The sequence below is a fragment of the Eptesicus fuscus genome, chromosome 9 (genome assembly GCF_027574615.1).
Source record: "Eptesicus fuscus isolate TK198812 chromosome 9, DD_ASM_mEF_20220401, whole genome shotgun sequence".
NCBI lineage: Eukaryota > Metazoa > Chordata > Mammalia > Chiroptera > Vespertilionidae > Eptesicus > Eptesicus fuscus.
This window is the reverse complement of record NC_072481.1, coordinates 2,838,495-2,855,625: the sequence shown is the minus strand read 5'-3', so window position 1 is coordinate 2,855,625 and position 17,131 is coordinate 2,838,495. Positions and strand designations below refer to the sequence as shown.

The window sequence follows — 17,131 nt, the reverse complement described above, 5'->3', positions numbered from 1 at the left end:
CCCGCAGCCCTGGGCGACCCCCCTCTGCTGCCAGCTCTCCCCGCCTGGACCTCGTGCCTCCCTGTCGCCAGGCGCCTGGAAGGTGGGGTGCCCTCCTCTGCCCCAACTCAGCCCCCAACGCCAGGCCAGCTCCTCGGGGCCCTGGCAGGCTGGGGGGCACAGAGGCGGCTCAGCAACATGGCATTTCCAGGTCTTCATGAGGCCAGGCCTCTGCCCTCTGACCACCCAGCCTCCTCCCCTAGGTGGCTGCCCAGGCCCCAGAGTTGGCTTTGAAGCCAGACGCTCCTGGGTTCAGATCCAAGTTCCGCAGCTCATTCACTGAGCCCCTTTCCTCATCTGCGCCGCGGGACAGTCCTCCGCCGTGGGGGACCCGGGGGAGCGGCAGGCCCGGCCTTCCTGAGCACCAGGGCAGAGGTCTCGCCCCAGGGCAGCCATCAGTCTTCATTTTGAGTTTCTAACTAGATACAAGTGTGCAGTGTTTACAAGGCTTTGGAATAACCTGACTGGTAACTTTCATGTTTTGCATAGCTGGACTTTTTATTCTTCTTATGGTTCTTTTTTGGGTGGCTTGTACCGCCCCATCCACCAGCCCTTCCGACCTTCCTGCCCCCACCCCACCCTCCATTCCCACCCTCCGCCCACAGTGCAGGGGGCGCCGAAGCTCCGTCCTGACGGGGCCAGAGGCTGTTTGCACGAGTTGGTGCCCGGGCTCCCTGCGTGGCCCTGCCCTTGGTGTGGGTGACACAGTGCGAGGAGGGAGACGGGTGGGTGGGCAGCCCGGTGATGTGTGGCCAGCCTAGGAAGGGGAGAGGCCCTGGACCAGAGCCCAGAGGGCAGATTCGGGGCTCACTGGCAGCCTGAGGGCAAGGCCTCTGACCCCCGAGGCCTCCTCCAGGCCTTTGTTCCGCGGAGCTGGGACACACGCCTTGAGCTTCCCGGGGAGGGTGCCTGATGGGGCAGCGAAGACAGCTCTGGGGTCACTCCCTGGCACCCTCAGGGTGCTTCCTCTCCTCATTGAGGAACCCCGCAGGGCCCAGCCAGGGCTGGGGCTGGGGTCAGAGGTCAGGGCCAGGGGGCTGGGATTGCTCCTGGGGCAGCACATTTTTCTCCTCTGAAAACTTATCTTAGCAAAGAGGCCGCGGAACAATCGCACTCTTTTCCGGGCCTCTGCGTCCCCGACGCCGGCCCATCCCCGCCGTGGGGGCTCTGAGGGGGCCGGGAAGTGGAAATTTGTGAAATGCTGTAGGAGGGGAAGAAAGGCGCTTTGTGTGGGGCCGGCCCGGCCATTGGTCAGCTCCGGGCCCCCAGCCGCTCCCAGCAGGCTCCCTCCCCGGGGAGGCTGAGCTCCCGGCCCAGGCCAGCCCAGGGTCCCTGCAGCCCCTCGGCAGCCCTGTGCCCACGGCGTCCAGGCCTCGGGGACCCAGGTCCCCGGGGCCGCCCCGCTCTGAGGGCCCGGGCCTGGTGGGGAGGCCTCCCTGGGCCTCGGCATGTTTCTCTACTGGAAGAAGCGGGGTGCCTATGAGCTGGAGGCGCTGCCCAGCGCCCTGGCCGGGCTGGAGCTGGGGGCCGTGGAGCGTTTCTCGTGGAGCTCCACCCTGGACATCATCGAGGACCTCGGGGGTAGGTGTGGGCCCCTTCCCGGGGGGGGGGGCGGTCAGGGGGCTCCCCCCTGGTCTCCCTGGCCGCCTCCCTTTGGTCGGAGCCTGTGGCCCGGCACCTGCACATGCCACTGTCAGTCACTCGCTCAGCCCCTCCCGAGAGCCGCTGCTGGAGGAGGAGGGGGGCCCCAGCATGAGCACCCCGAGGGCCTCGGCAGCCGCTGGGCCGGGCAGTGTGGACCCCGGAGGCTGGGCTTGAGCAGGGCAGCCAGGGCGCCGGGCTTCAGACTGGGCCTCGGCCTCTGCCTCCATCTCCAGGCGACGGGACGAGGTCTTCTGGGCCGTTTGTGTCCGAGGCCCCAGACACGGTCGTGTCCCCGTCAGGCCCTTGCAGACGGCGAGGTGGAGGCCCTGGAAGGGCAGGTCAGCTCGTGGGGACGCTGAGGCACACAGACGGCATGCGGGTGCCGACCTGGCCTTCTCCCCGCCGTGAGGGGTTGGGAAAGCCGCGCAGACGATGCCAGCGGCGCCCTGGGCAGGGAGAGGACTCGCTGGGGTGACACAGAGCAGGCACCGTCCCTGCGGGATGTTATTATTGCCAACCCACCAGCGGCCCCACAGGGCACGTGGCTTCCGGCTGGCGACCCCAGCAGCCAGGTCTGGCCCTCAGCGGCCGGCTGGGGTGGTCCAGGCCTCGGGCCTCTCCTCCTGGGCGGGGGGGGGGGGGGGGGGGGGGGCGCGCCCAGCCGGGAGGAGCGGGAGCCTCTCCCGGTGCAGCGTCCCCCGGCGGGTGGGCCCTCCTGACACTCCCTGCGGACAAGGGGCAGAGAGTGATGAGTAGGCCCGGGGTCCCCCACGGAAGGGGACCGCGTGGGGCATGGGTTCCACAAAGCACAGGGAGAAACACGGCTCCCAGAGGGAGACTGAGGTGTCCCCTGTGTGACGAGCCCCCTCTGCTTCCCGTATTGCGGCTGCAGCGGGCGGCGGGCACAGTGCTCACCGGCCCAGGGGCGCCGGGCACCTTCCCAGGCGGGTGCAGGGGGCTGAGAGGGCAGGACTGTGAGGAGGAGCCGTGGTGCTGGGCAGGGCATGGAGGAGGGGCAGGCGGGGGGGGGGGGGTGGCCGGCCAGGCTGCGGCAAGCTCCCTCAGGAGCAGAGGTGGGGGAGGGCAGTGTGCCTGGGGGCCGGCTGTGGGCATCCTTCCTGGGGCCAGAGAAACGGTGCACACAGTTCCTGCCCCCAGGCCTGGAGCCGGCCGCGCTTCCTCTGACCGTGGGCACCTGCCCGTTGTCCTGCTTGTCCTGCTTCCCCTGGCAGGTTCCCGTCTGCCCGAGGCAGGTAAGGCGGCCGAGGTCCTCACAGGCCAGGGATTGGCCTGAGGTCCTTTAGCTGGTCCCGGCCACAAGCCCGGGAGGCCCCTCCTCAGATTGTGCCCCTGCTCTCCTGGTCTCCCTCCATCTCTCATCCAGAGAAGCCAGGCTCTGCTCCTGCTGGGCCCCTGGGTCCCCGGGCTCTGCTCCTGCTGGGCCTCTGGGTCCCCGGGCTCTGCTCCTGCTGGGCCTCCTGGGTCCCCAGGCTCTGCTCCTGCTGGGCCTCTGGGTCCCCGGGCTCTGCTCCTGCGGCCCCTGGGCCTCTGCCCGGGGTGCCCCTCCACTCAGGCGGCTCCTGTGTTCCCAGGCAGGACGGCCCCTGCGCCCTCGGAGCCCCCACGGCGAGCGTTTAGAGGGGGCTTGTCCTGTGCCAGACTTTTGAAAGCCTTGGCTCCTGGCATCTGCATGCCCACCCTGGGGGTGGGGATAATTGTGTTTTTGGGTTTTTTTACACAGTCCCCCACAACCACAAATTATGCAGTGGCGTTTCCCCCATTTGGGGAAATATGGGGACGATTCTCCGTGTCCCCTCAGCAGGGTGGTGAGTGAGGCCCTCAGCCTCAGAGCCACCTGCTCCCCGTGTGTCCCCGTGCCCACTCCACCCGCGGGGAGAGAGGCCCCAGCACGCAGTGGGTGGTGGGTACACGGCGCATGAGCAGCCGGGGGAGCTGAGGCAGGCTGGGGGTGAGCCAGGCACACAGCTGTCTGTGTGGGCTCTGTCCTCTGCAGCCAGCCGGTCCCTGGCCTGCGCCCATCAAGGGTGGGTGGTGAGCCCCGGTGCCAGCTCGTCCCGTGATGGGGGTGGGGCTCATGCCCAGAGAGTGACTGTCCTGACTCGGAATCTCACCCCCGGGTTCTGCAGCCCGGCTCCTGTTCCCCTCGGCCACTCTCGGGTCCTCTGAGGGGCCTGGGGAGGGAGCCCGTGGTGGACAAAGGGCAGGTGCCCACGGCAGCCTCAGCCAGAGGAAGTGGCCGCTGGCTCAGGCCTGGGGGCAGGAACGGGTGGACAGTGTCTCTGGCCCCAGGAAGGAATTCTGAATGTGTCCACCCACCTCTCCTCTCTGAGCCGAGGGCTGTGGGCGGCAGGGCAATAGTTGGAGCCTCCAGGCCTCAGGGGGGCGATGCCGGCGATGGCTCTGGTCTCCACGCAGGGAAGCGTCAGAGGCCGTGGTCCGTGCCCCCTTCTGCCCACCTGATAGTCCTGCCCCAAGAGGCCCGGGGGCTTGGGAAGGGGACCACATTTCTTTCCCAGGCCACCTATGTCGCTCGGCCCAGTGTCAGAGTGGGGAGGGGCGGAGGGTTCCGGGGCCAGTGACAGTTGTCCAGATCAGGCCCTTCTGGCTTTTGGCCAGATGTGGCCAAATCTTGCCCTGGTGAGGGGTCCTGTCCTGGCACAGCCTGCAGCAGCTGCGCAGCGGGCAGAGGCTCCCGGAGGGCTGGGCCGGCGTGGGAGGGGGCACTCAAGGCCACAGCTGCTTCCTGGGAGCGGCACCCTTTGCGTGGCCAGGCCTGGGGCTGGGAGGTGGTGGGCAGGGAGCTTCTGCTTTCTTCGATTTGTTGTTCCACTTATTTATACATTCACTGGCTGATTCTTTTTATTTTTAACTAGAGGCCTGGAGCATGAAAATTCATGCACTGAAGTAGGGCGGGGGGGGGGGGGGGTCCCTCAGCCCGGCCTGTCCCCTCTCACAGTCCAGGAGCCCTCAGGGGCAGGAGGTGACCAGGTGATCAGGGGAAGGCGACGCCCCCATCACGCCTCTGCTGCTGCCACTGCCAGCAGCACAAGCCTCGGCCGGCCCTAGTTACCTGAGCCTCGGGCGGCCCTGGGCGGCTGGGGGCCTGAGAGGACTGGGGGGCTCCGGAGGCAGGCACACGGAGTGGCCGGACCCACCTTGGGGCGGGCTCAGCCTTGTTGCACGCCTGCCGCCCCGGCAGGGCTGAGGGGACTGGGCGCCGCCATCTTGTGGCTGTGGGTGCCACCATCTTTGAGGGCATGACAGTCAATTAGCATATTCCCTCCTTATTGGCTGTGGGTGCCACCATCTTTGTGAGGGTGTGACAGTCAATTAGCATATTCCCTATTTATTAGATAGGATTTGTAAAAACTGATTTGAGAGAGAGAGGAAGGGAGAGAGAGAGGACAGAGAGAAACACTGATTTGTTGTTCCACCTATTTTATTAATTCATTGGTTGATTTTTAAAAAAATATATTTTTTTTATTGATTCAGAGAGGAAGAGAGAGGGAGAAAGAGCTAGAGCATCAATGATGAGAGAGAACCAATGATGAGAGAGAACCTCTTACACGCCCCACAATGGGGATCGAATCCACAACCTGAGCATGTGCCCTGACCAGGAATCAAACCGTGACCTCCTGGTTCATAGGTTGATGCTCAACCACTGAGCCACGCCTGCCGGGCTGATTCTTCTTCTTCTTCTTCTTCTTTTTTAAAAAATATATTTTATTGATTTTTTACAGAGAGGAAGAGAGAGGGATAGAGAGTTAGAAACATCGATGAGAGAGAAACATCGATCAGCTGCCTCTCGCACACCCCTACTGGGGATGTGCCCGCAACCAAGGTACATGCCCTTGACCGGAATCAAACCTGGGACCCTTGAGTCCGCAGGCCGATGCTCTATCCACTGAGCCAAACCGGTTTTGGCTGATTCTTCTTTTTTAAATTGGTTTTAGGGAGAGAGAAACATCCTTCGGTTGCCTCCCATCCTTGCCCTGACTGGGGATCAAACCCACAACCTAGGTATGTGCCCTGACTGGGAATGGAACTGCAGCATTTTGGTGTGTGGGACGATGTGCCAATCAGCTGAGCCACCAGCCAGGGCTACATTCTTTCCTTTCCTTTTCTTTTTTTCCTTTTTGCACTCAGTCTTGAAAATCCAGTGTGTATACAGCACGCGGTGTGAAGCCGCCTCACTGCCCATGCTCAGCAGCTACAGGGCCAGTGGCTGCGATCTGGGGTCAGACCTGCTGCAGAGGGTCAGGCGGTGAGCTGAGACCAAGCATGGAAGCCAGAGGGCCCTGCAGGTGTGAGTTATGGCAGAGCTATGGTAGTGGCAGCGTTCCTGGAGCAACCTGGTGGGGAAGATAGGTCAAAAGTCAAGGTAGCCCGGCCAGCTTGGCTCAGTGGATAGAGCATTGGCCTGAGGGCTGAGGGTCTTGAGTTCAATTCCAGTCAAAGGCACAGACCTTGGTTGCAGGTTCGATTCCTGGCCCAGGTCGGGCAAGTGTGGGAGGCAACAATCCATGTCTTTCTCACATTGATGTTTCTCTCTGTCTCTCCCTCTTCCTTTCACTCTAAAGAAAAAATAAATGGAAAAATATCCTCGGGTGAGGATTAACAACAACAATGAAAGTAAAAGGTCAAATCACAGGGCCGCCCGGGACAGTGGGCCGAGGAGGGAGGCTGGTCTGGGGGGGGATTATGCTGAGGCGGACGGGCCTTCCTGGAGCCTGAGTTCTCCGCGTTTGACTTGGGCCTTGGAGGCGGGCAGGATGTCAGTGGCCGGTGGTGTGGAGGATGCGGCAGGGGGCAGGGGGCAGAACCAGGAAGGGCTGGGCCAAGGTCAGAGCTCAGTTCCTTCCCGGGAGAGGCAGTGAGGAACCTGCCGAGGGGCTCCGGGAGGGAGTGGTGGGGGCCACGGAGGGTGCAGGGTGTGTGTCAGCCGGAGGCAGCTGAGGCAGACACAGCTCAGAACCCGGAGCCATCACAAACACGGTTTGTCCAGAGAAGCCAGAAATCTGGATTTTTATGTGAAATCTGACTTTTCGGAGTTGGCAACCCATTCAAATTCTTTTGAAGCGCCGTGCTCAGCCAAACCAAACATGTCTGCAGGCGGCATCTGCCCAGGCGCCCGGTCGCCAGTTGTGGGGGAGATCATGTTGAGGGGCAGGCATCCTGTGACCAAGATGGGGGCAGGGGGGGTGGGCAGAACTGGCGAGGGGCTTGTCTGCCCGGCTGGGGGGCTTGGCTTTCCCTGGGACCGTGGGGGCTGGAGGAGCCGGGAGGGGCAGCTGGGCTGTTTCAGACCCAGACCCAGGGAGACAGCCTCTGGCACCCTGCGGGTGGGGCAAGTTCAGGGTTGCAGGTCTGCCTGGGGCTTGGCTAAGGACAAATGGCCAGACACATGCTCAAGTCAAAGGGGGCAGCCCGGCCTGTGGGGCTCAGTGGTTGCGCGTCGACCTATGAACCAGGAGGTCAGGGTTCAATTCCCGGTCAGGGCACATGCCTGGGTTGTGGGCTCGATCCCCAGTGTGGGGCGTGCAGGAGGCAGCCGATCCATGATTCTCTCTCATCATTGATGTTTCTATCTCCCTCTCCCTTCCTCTCTGAAATCAGTAAAAAAAAAAAAAAAAATCAATAAAAATCAGAGGGGCGGAGCTGGGGGGAAGCCAGGGCAGGCACAGAGCTGCCTTCTCCACCCCGCTCTTTGCTCTAGGGCCCTCTCCATTGACCAGCTGTTTCTGTGGGTCCCCTCATTTTTGCTCCCCAACAATTGCAGGGTTCTGTATCCACTCAGACTGACTTTCCATGATCTCAGGGTTCCAGGGCCCAGAAGTCGTCTGTCTCAATTCAAGTTCCCAAGACAGTGAATCTAATTGGCTGGACGAGGCCAGGCGGCTACCTTGGACCCAAGCGACTCTGTCCAAGTCGTGCCATCCCCTGGTACAACATGTCCCCCTAACCAGGCCCACCCGCTCTGCAGGGCTGGCGGTGAGCAGCTCGCCAGAGGGCGGCTCCCGGCAGGCTGTGGTGGGGAAGACCCGTTCCCGTGCCTGAGCCTCCCCAGTCCCCACAGGTCCCTTTCCTGTCCCGGGGCCGCCAGGGTCCTCACGGTTTTCCGGTGTTTGGCGTCTCTGGGAAGCTCAGCTACAGGCCCCAGGAGGCTGATGCTCGGCTCAGAGCACACGGAAGGCTGGGTCCCAGGGGAGCTGGGAGCTGGGACCAGCGTCTGGGGAGGAGGGTGTAGAAAGCAGGCTGAGCACCTTGGAGGGGCTGAAACCAAGTGAGAGGCCAGAGGTCAGCTGGGTAGAGCCCCAGTGCCTGGAAGAACGTCCGAACCCCACACATCAACGCCCCGGGGTGGCCGTGGGGTCCAGCCCTGCAGTGGCTGTCATGGCGGGACCTAGAGAGCGGGGAAGGCAGTTCCAGACCCCATGGGGGAGGAAGTAGCCTGGAGCCCACAGAATTTAGAGCCAGAACCCCAAACTCTTGGGGCATAGGGCGTATGACCTTGACTTCATGCCCAGCGTTTCCAGAACCCAGGGATCTGGAGTCAAAAGATCCAGATCTTGTCTGGTGGAGTTTGATAGGCCCCAAGCAGGGTGCGTGGGGAAACCGCCCCCCCCCCCCCAAGCTGACCGAGGGGCCCAGTTCTCCATGGGAACCCAGATAGTGGAGGGGGCTGCAAAAAAGACCAAAACAAAACAAAAGGCCCCTGCCCCCTCCCTTAACCTGCCTTAACCAGCTACCTCCTGCCGGCGATCTGGGTGGGGCCAGCAGGACCACTGACCCAGGGACCCTTCAGGGCCCGCCCCGGGCGTGGCACAAGTGTGTTTGCTGAGTGGATCCAGAATCCACAAGCTGTGGGCCCCACACAGCTCCTTCTGCCGAAAGTCCTGAGGGCAGGCCTGGGTTTGGGCCACCTGGGAGTCCCCAGGGCTGACCGTGTACGGCAGGCACCTGCTCTGGCTGAGAGGGACCCAGGTGCCACAGGCCACTGGACCTCCCATGCCTGGGTCTCTGGCGACAACCTGGGGTGGGAGGGGGTCTGGGGATGCCCAGCCTCCTGACCGGCTGCTGGCTGTGTTGTGAGCACGTGTGTGCCAAGCTGTGCTCATGTTAGCTGCGCTTCTGTACATGTTTGCACTTCCATGAAGTTTTCAATGCCAGCCAGCGCGGAGATGGCAGCGCACCGGCAGGAGCAACCAAGCCCACTCCGGTTCACGGGGCCTGACCATCCCTGACCCATGTCTAAGGGGGGTGTCTCCGGGGTGGGCGTGAGGCGCAGGGAGCTGTCCTGACCTGCATCCACGCAGACGGCCCCTCTGGACCAGGAGAAACAGCAAGTAGAATGCTGATCCCCCTCCCCGGAGACGGAAAGTGTCCCCCACCATCCAAACGGGGGGGTGTCGGCTCCATGTGCGGGGCCGGGGCTGAGGGGGACGGAGGGACAGCCTTCGGCCTCACCCGCCACATTTCCAAGGGGGTCGCGGTGGGGAGCGCGGCGCGCTCGCGGCAGACGCCCCGCGGGGGAGGGGCGCGGGGCGGGGGAGCGGGAGGGGCGGGGCCAGCGCGGGGCTCCGAGCCCCGCCCCCGATGGGCGGAGCCACTCGTCCAGCCCCGCCCGCCGCCCACCTGCCCCGCCCCGCCTCCCGCCGCCGAGGGTCCCGCGGCCGCGGCGCTCCGGCCTCTCCCCGCGCCGCCCCGCCCCGCCGCCGCCGCCGCTCCCCGCCCCCCGGGCCGGCCCGCTACGCCCCCCGCCCGCCCGCGTCCCCGCGCCCGCGCCTGCTCCATGGGTGAGTGCGGGGCCCCTGGCCGCGCCCGCCGTGCAGGCCCGCGCCTCCGCGCCAGCTCGGGGCGGGGGGGGGGCAGGGGCGCCGCGGTGGGGGGCGGGGAGCGAGGGGGACCGGGCCCGTCCCCTCCGCTCCGCGGTGGGGCGCTCGGTCGCCCCCTCCTCTGGCGAAGGCCTGCTGGAGGTGGGAGGTGGACGCCGGCCTCGGAATCGGGGCGGCGGGGTCCAAACCCTGCCCCCGTGTTGGGGTTCGCGTCAGCAGCACCTCTCCCCCAGCCCAGCCCACTGTCTGGGGTGGCAGCCCCCTGCCCCCTCCGCTCTTGCACCCCAGCTCTTTTAGGAAAGGCAGCTTGGAGGGGGCCCAGTTCTGGGTCAGAGATGGACCGTGGCTAAGGGGGACCCTCTGGGCCTTTGAGGGGCGTCCATGCAGAGTGACGTGGAGGGCAGGGGTAGGAATAGCTGTTGGACCCCTGGGGTCCCCCTCTCTCCCCCAGCCGTCCTGCAGGACCCCCCAGGAAGTCAGGGGCCCCACCAGGTCTGGGAGCAGCGCCCCTCCCCCCCACCCCCAGACCTGAGGGACGGAGGGCGGAGCAGCTCTCTCGGGTGGAATCTGGACAGCTTCCCCGGGGAGCGGGGAGCGGGGAGCGGCGGGAGAAAGGGCTGCAGATCCCCAGCAGATAAGCTGGCATTGAGAAGAAGAGGGACACTGACCTCCTCTGACAGCCCCACCCCTCCTCCGCTGGGGAGGTGCTGGGCCCCGGGGGAGCCCGGGTGCCCGGCCTGGGGTGCACCCTTCCCTGGGCCCCACCCCACTGATAACCTCCTGCTCTCTCCCCTGCAGATGCCGGGAGCCTGGCTGAGGAGAAGGGCCTGCGCTGTCAGAACCCCGACTGCATGGACAAGGGGCGGGCGGCCAAGGTAGGGAGCTGGAGGCCGGTGGTGGTGGTGGGGGGGCTGCGGAGGGGCGGGGGGCTGCGGAGGGCAGGGCGCTCACCACCCTCTCTGTCCAGGCCCCGGCAAGGGCGCAGCTGGGTCGCCACAGTGCTCCGGGGCTCAGGAGTGGGTAGGGACCTGGGGGCTGGTTTCGGAGGCAGAGGGGTGCCCCAGAGCCCTTTTCTGTGCAGCAGCCCTGGGGTGACAGGAGCCGTGGCCCCATGTCACAGATGAGGAAGCTGAGACTCTGTAGGGGGGAGCCCCCCTCCCCAGGTTCTGTTCCAGTGCCAGTTGGCACCCTCCCTGCAATACCAGGCCACTCTTCAGGCCTGGGCACGGGTCAGGGACGCTTTGGGACAGTGGCGGTGGCCCTGGGGCTGACAAAGGGGAGGGACGGGTTGGTCCTGGAGTGCCAGGCCTCCGGAGCTGGGAGTGAGGCGGAGCCGGGGGATCATGGTCAACAGGACGCCGCGCTTCTGCCCCTGACGCGCCGGGCGCTGTGCCACGTGCTCTCTGCGCCTTATGTGCCACTGGGGGAGCCCTGCTGGGAAGACATCGTGGCCCCGTTTCCCCGATGGAGATACTAAGGCTCAGAGAGGGCCTGGGACTTGGCCGAGGCCCTGCAGCTCAAGAGAGACGGAGCCAGGGTTTGAGCCCATGTCGCGCTCCTCCCAGCACGCATCTGAGCGACAGGTGGAAACTGCCACGGCTTCCAGCGTGGGGCTCGGGCTCAGAGGACTCAGGGTCACTTCCTTGTGGCCGAGATCTGTCCTGTCGTTATTCCCATTTGCAAATGGGGAAACTGAGGCTCAGGGAGGTAGTGGCTCACCCAGGGACGTGTTGCTGGGATGTGGTGGAGCTGGGATTTGAACCCAGAGCCCAGATCTGTGTAATGCCAGAGCCCGGGGTAGCTCGGCTAACCACGGTGTAGCTGGGCTCTGCCAGCTGCAGGAAATTAAAAATGCCACTCCCTCAGGTCCCGTGCCTCCCCCCTCCCCCCCCCCCGCCCCCTGCACGCAGACCCACAGCGTACATGCTGCACAGGAGGACCACGGCTAGAAGGAACAGTCAGAAGGAACGCGGGGGACTGTTCTCGGGTGGGAGCGGAGGGGGAGGCTTCCAGTTGCCGTAGTCACCAGGCGAGGGGGTGTCTGTGATTCAGACAATCTGTTGGCACGGATGGTGCCTGGCATTGGCGCTTTGGTTTTGGCAGGTTGCCTCGCTCCCAGATGGGGGCTCCTGGCAACAAACTGGCCTCATTACCCCACTGCCCAACCTGCCAGGGGCCTGCACAGCCTTGGGGCTTCTGCCTGACCCTGAGGCGTGACAAGAGGGGCCAGGCCACACTGTCCTGGCCCCTCTGGTGGGCAGCTGCCCCTGGGGCAGATCCTGGAGCAGGGGCAGGGGTGGGAGGGCCTGGACTGTGCAGAGGTGAGGCCTGTGGATGAGGGCTGGTTTCAGAGCAAGTGGGGGGCAGCCACAGGTCCTAACTGAAGCCCAGCCTGGGCCTCCTGGAACTCGGCAGTGCTGACCGTGGCATCCGCAGCCAGAGGGCTGCCCAGCCTGCAGGGGGAAGAGCTGAAGCACTGTCATTGGTGGGACCCACTTTGGGACAAATGGCACAGACTCGCCTCAGGGACCTGAGTGATCAGAGGGAGGAGGGCTAGTCAGGGAGGACATCCTGGAGGAGGTGGCCTCTGGTGAAAGTAAAAACATCCATAGGCAAGCAGGAAGGGGGAACTGCCACAGGCAGGAGTACAGAAGCAGTTCTTGCCAAGCAGATGAGGTGGCTGGAGGAGAGGCTGAGAGGAGGAGCCAAGTCTATCCTATTGTTGATGATAATAATAACCACCACTGACGGAACACGTGTATGTGCCTGGTGGGGGTCAGGCCCTCACTGAACCCTCGTGAGAACTTCAGGAGGAAAGCATTAAGATTCCCTCATGACACGTGAGGAAACTGAGGCTCAGAGAGGTGAAAGGACTTGCCCACACCACACAGCTTGGTTGGCAAAGCTTGGCCTGGAGTGAGATCAAGAGCCTCCTCTCTGGCTGTTCTAGGAACGGCTGGCAGGATATATGAGCTCTGAAGGAGATGACATCATTCATTCATTCACCAAATCAGCTTTGAGCATCAGTTCTAGACCCTGGAGGTGTCCAGGAAACAAAGGTCCTGCCCTCCGGAGCTGACATCCTGTCCCCCTGGGAGGAGGACGGAAGTGAGGACTCTGCTTTGCCAAACTGGCCCCCAGGCTGCCCTGGGGCAGGGCCATCTTTCAACCGGGCTGGACGCTTCCGCTCTGGGCCCACCCTGGAGGTTTGGTTTGCATCTCTCCTGGGTGCTGAGGCTCCTGAGATGAATCAGCTGCCCCACCTCTCCCTCCTCCCCCTGGAGTTCACGCCGAGGCTGGCATCCTGAGGAATGCGGAGCTATGAGGTGGAGCAAAGCTGAGTGAGCTGGCGGGATGTTGAGGCTGTGAGGGAGTGAGCAGGGCCCGGGGGGTGGGGAGAGGGAGGCAGAGCTGGGTGGGAGCACCGTGAGGGACCGTCTGCCTTGGTGGCCTCCGATGAAGATGTGTAGTCCGGCCAGAGGCTCAGTTGGTTGAGCTTCATCCTGTGCATGACACTCAGAATCAGGGCACGGACCTAGCTTATGGTTTGACCCCCGGTCGGCATGTCCTCAGGTGAGGGTTTTTTTTAAGATGTGTAGAGTAGCCCACATCTGTGACCTCCAGAGTCACAGCCCACTCCTTCCCAGCTGCATGACCCCGGGCAGTCACTCCATCTCTCTGCACCTCGGTTTCCAGATGAGTTGTGCCGAGGACGGAAAGGGCGCGCACGTGTAGTGCTTGGCACAGACTGGCGCCCTGTGGGTGTTCAAGAGAATGCCAGCAGCGACCGAATGCTCACCCTCCGCCGAGGGGGAGAGACCCCCAGGCCTCAGGCGCACTTTCCTTCTCCTCCCTAAGACCTGAGACACCTGGGGTGCCACCCAGACCCTGGCCAGTCCCGCCCCGTGGACACAGGTTGTGGTACGTCTGTCCTGTTCCGAGGGCAAGTGGAGCTCAGAGTCTGGGAGCTGGGGAAGTGTTCTCTTCCTCCCTCCCTCATGGAGGGCCAGTGTTGATGGGATGGGGGTCCCCGTTCTCCGGCAAGGGCCCCGCCAGCCGGACAGGGTCTGGCCCCCTGAGCTGGGCCCTTTGGTCAGAGTTGCTGAAGGAGACCTGGAAGAGGGCTGACGCTGGCCCCGGAGACACTGGTCTAAGGCATTGGGGGGCGGGGGGAGGGGCAGAAGCTTGGGATGCCTGGAGTGGCCCCCAGGCGTCATCCTCAGACAAAGGTATTGGCTCCTCGGCCACCATTTACTTAGCTGGGGGCCCTGTGTCTGGCTTCACCAGGGGACCCCAGCTGGTCCTCACACCCCTGCCTCGCAGTGGGCCCCACCCCACCTCCATCAGACAGGACACGGGGAAGCCGGGGGTGAGATGACTAACGGGGCAGGTCCAGCGAGTCTGTCCTCCGCCTCCCACTGCTAAGGCGCTGTCGGGAGGAAAGGGAGGTTTGTTTTTCCGCGCGGCTCCCAAGGGCCGGGCAGGGAGGTGAGTGTGGGTTCAGTAGAGGCCGGAGTTTGCAGCAGCGGAAGCTGTTCCCCGACGGATAGGTAGTGAGCACCCCCTGCCTAGAAGTATTCAAGCGGAGAGAGTGGGGGCTGGATTTGCTGAACAAGGGGCCGTGCGGTGGCAGGGATGGGGGTGTGCGCGCCGAGGGGAGGGGCGGCCAGATGAAGACGCGTGGACACAGGGCAGAGGAAGGGGTGGGTCTGAGGTCCCTGTGGAGGAAGAGTGAGCAGGATGCAGTGAATGATGGGAGAGGTGTCACCTATTCTCCGTGCAGCACTCTTGGGGATAAGAGGTGGAGGTCAGGGTGATCTTGACAGTGGCCTGATTCTGGGGTTCCCTGGAGGTAACTGGTCTCTTTAGATGCTGGTCAGCTGTAGAAGGTGGCAGTCCAGTCTGTACCCAAAGGGGTGGGACCAGAGAAGCAATGCCAGTGGAACTCCTGGGCTTTGGCTAAGTAATTGGGGGGGCGGGGAGAGACCCACAGGTGAAGGCCTGGGGTACTTGGCCCAAGAGAGAGACAGAGGACCCAGTCCATGTGACTGGGCTCAGATCAGCTGCCCTGGCGTGGACCCAGCCCCCAGGAAGGCAGCCCCTGCCAGGAGGGGGCTCCAGGCGGGCTTGGTGAGGGCTGAGGGGTGTGGTCTGTGGTTGGGAAAATGCAGGGGGGCCCAGGATCTGCCCTGGGGCCGAGGTCACTGCACCCACCTCAGGGGAAGGAGGAAGGTGTCCCTGGGGCAAGGCTGCTGCCTCCCCAGCGGTGCCCTGTCTCCCCACGCTCCACCTGCACCCCAAGTTCCTCGCAGAGAGGGAACCACCAAAGGGCGGAATGGCCCCCTTTGCAGCCATGCGTGAGCCAGGAAAGAAGAGGGGGACACAGAGACGGCCAGACGGGTTTCGCAGGCGCCACAGAGGCGCAGTTCCGAATCCAGCCATTTATAATGGGGAGGAAGCGCGCCTGGCTTGGGGCGATTCCCGGGGCGGGCTCTGCCTGGATCCCCGGGCCCCCTCTCGCCGGCCAAGACAGCTTCCTGCTGCCGGCCTCCCTGGATGGGCGAGCTCCTGTCTTCCAGCCCAGGTTCAAGACCAGGGACTTAGAACTTTCCGGAGATCTGTAAAGGGCCAGCCCCCTTGGGGACAGACAACCGCCCCCCCCCCTTCCGCTCCCTGCAGCCCGGACCCTAGATTACTCCCCGAGCGCCAGCGGGGCTTCCTGCCACCCCCTGGGCCGAGTCAGGTCTGCCACCTGGGCCTGGCACTCCCCCATCCCCGCCGGGGTGCATGATGGTACATCCCGCCCCGCCCAGGTGGTAGCGCCCGGGCCGTCTACCGTAATTCCCTTATGTGTGGCGCCCCAAGCCGGCACAGATCCTCTGAGCCCGCCCTGCCCCGCGGCTCCGGTACCCCTCGCCCTGTGTGCCCAAGGGAATTGGCCAGTCTTGGCCTGAGTTCCAGCCATAGGGGAGGAGACCCATGTCCCTCGGTGAGTCTCACAGGGAAGCTGGGGTCCGGACGGGGTAAGTTCGGGTGCCAAGTCTCCCCCTAAATCAATGAACAGACCCGGAGTGGCAAGTCCCCTGCAGTCCCAGGCCCACAGGTGGGTGTCTGTGGGCGCCACGGGCTCTACCTCTGAGGGTGCAATGAATGGGCCCCAGGGCCTGCCCCCGCCCCCGCGGATCTAAGGGGTGATCTGCTCCGAGATACGGCCCCGAGGTAGGACCTTGAGGAGCCTGCGGAGTCCCAGCCCGAGGATGAAGTTTGTTGCTGGAGGGGCCTTGTGGGGTCGCTGGAGGGCTCTGTGGACTCCCTACCTGGGGATCAGAGTGGTCCCAGGCAGAAAGTCAACTGGCGGCCAGCAGGGGGCGAGAGAGGCACCTCAGTCAGTGGGGTGGCTGCGGGGAGAGGAGGGGAGAGGAGCAGGGAACCCTGGCGAGGCCCTGCCGCCTTAACCAAGGCTGGGAAATGGCCGCCAGGGGTCCCTGGGCCCCCAGATTCCCCAGTCACTTCCCCAGGTTTGGGCGGCTCTCGGCAGGTTTTACAATTCCTCTGCCCCTCCGCCAGGGTCCAGCCCCACATTAGGGCCCAGCAGCCATCCTAGACGGAAAATTCCTAAGAACTGACCAGCGCCTGCTTGGCACAGCTGGGCAAGGGCAGTGGTAACCCCTCTCCCCGCCCCCCCCCCGCCCCCTCAGCACAGGTCTTCACAGCCCCGCACGAGTCCTCTCCCCCTTCCTTCCCGAGGAGCCTCTGTCTGGGGCCGGAGAAGGTGCCAGGGGAAGGCGCTGGCCGCCACGCTCGGATCCGGGCTCCAGGCTCAGGCACATCTGAGCAGGGACAGGACCACAGCCTCTGCCTGTCTCCCTGGCGCTGGACCCCAGCCCGACTGCTCTCTGGGGTGGAGGGCCGCGCTGGTTCCAGAGGCCTGGCCTGTGGACGGGTTCCCTGCCCCCTGCCCTCTGCCCAGCAGGGCCCAGGGCCCAGAGGACAAGGGGTGAGGGGCAGGCCCAGGGGGAGGGAGGAGCTGGCTGGCCGTTGGGAGTGGGGAGAGCAGGCTGGCAGAACAGGCCCAGCCCTGGCCGACCTGCCCACGCACGCAGCCTCCGCCCCTGGATCTCCAAGGTGCCGGATGGGGCCTTGGGGCTGGTAGATTCCCAGGGGAGCTGAGCCCCAGTGGGAAGCCCTTGGGCAGGGGTGTCCCTCCCGCCAGGGAGCCCCAACTCCTGCTCCCAGGCTCATCTGCTGTGGGCAGAGCACAGACCTTGCCCCGGATAGAGATCTCCCTCGCCCACTGCAGACAGGAGGGGCCCCCGGCCATTTGGGGTGGCGATGCCCACAGGCCTCTCTTTCTCGGGCTGGGGAGGGGGTGCTGGGGGGGGAGTGGGAAGGGGGCTCCTGCCTCGGAGACTCCATTATTCATCAGCGCCAGCATCTGGTTTCTGGGTATCAGTTTCAACAAGCCGGTCCTGACTCATGAGCCTGGAGCTGGGGCTGGGCGGGCAGGGCCCCTCCCCAGCGAGTCCGGGGCTGGGACCTCTTGGGCCTGCGCTCGGGCTGGACTGTTTCAGCTCCATCTTGTGGAGAGGGGT

At 64.5% G+C, this 17,131-nt stretch overlaps 1 protein-coding gene across 3 annotated transcripts in view; it reads left to right on the top strand.

Moving 5' to 3' along the window:
• Positions 1–9,462: 9,462 nt before the first annotated feature.
• Positions 9,463–17,131, top strand: part of PLEKHG5 (pleckstrin homology and RhoGEF domain containing G5) — a 23,460-nt gene continuing 15,791 nt past the window's right edge. For all 3 annotated transcript variants that reach the window (XM_054721205.1, XM_054721204.1, XM_054721203.1), the window contains exons 1-2: positions 9,463–9,500; positions 10,338–10,414. In XM_054721205.1, coding sequence (XP_054577180.1) covers positions 9,497–9,500; positions 10,338–10,414 — 81 coding nt within the window. In that variant the 5' untranslated portion in view covers positions 9,463–9,496. The remainder of the gene's footprint in view (positions 9,501–10,337; positions 10,415–17,131) is intronic.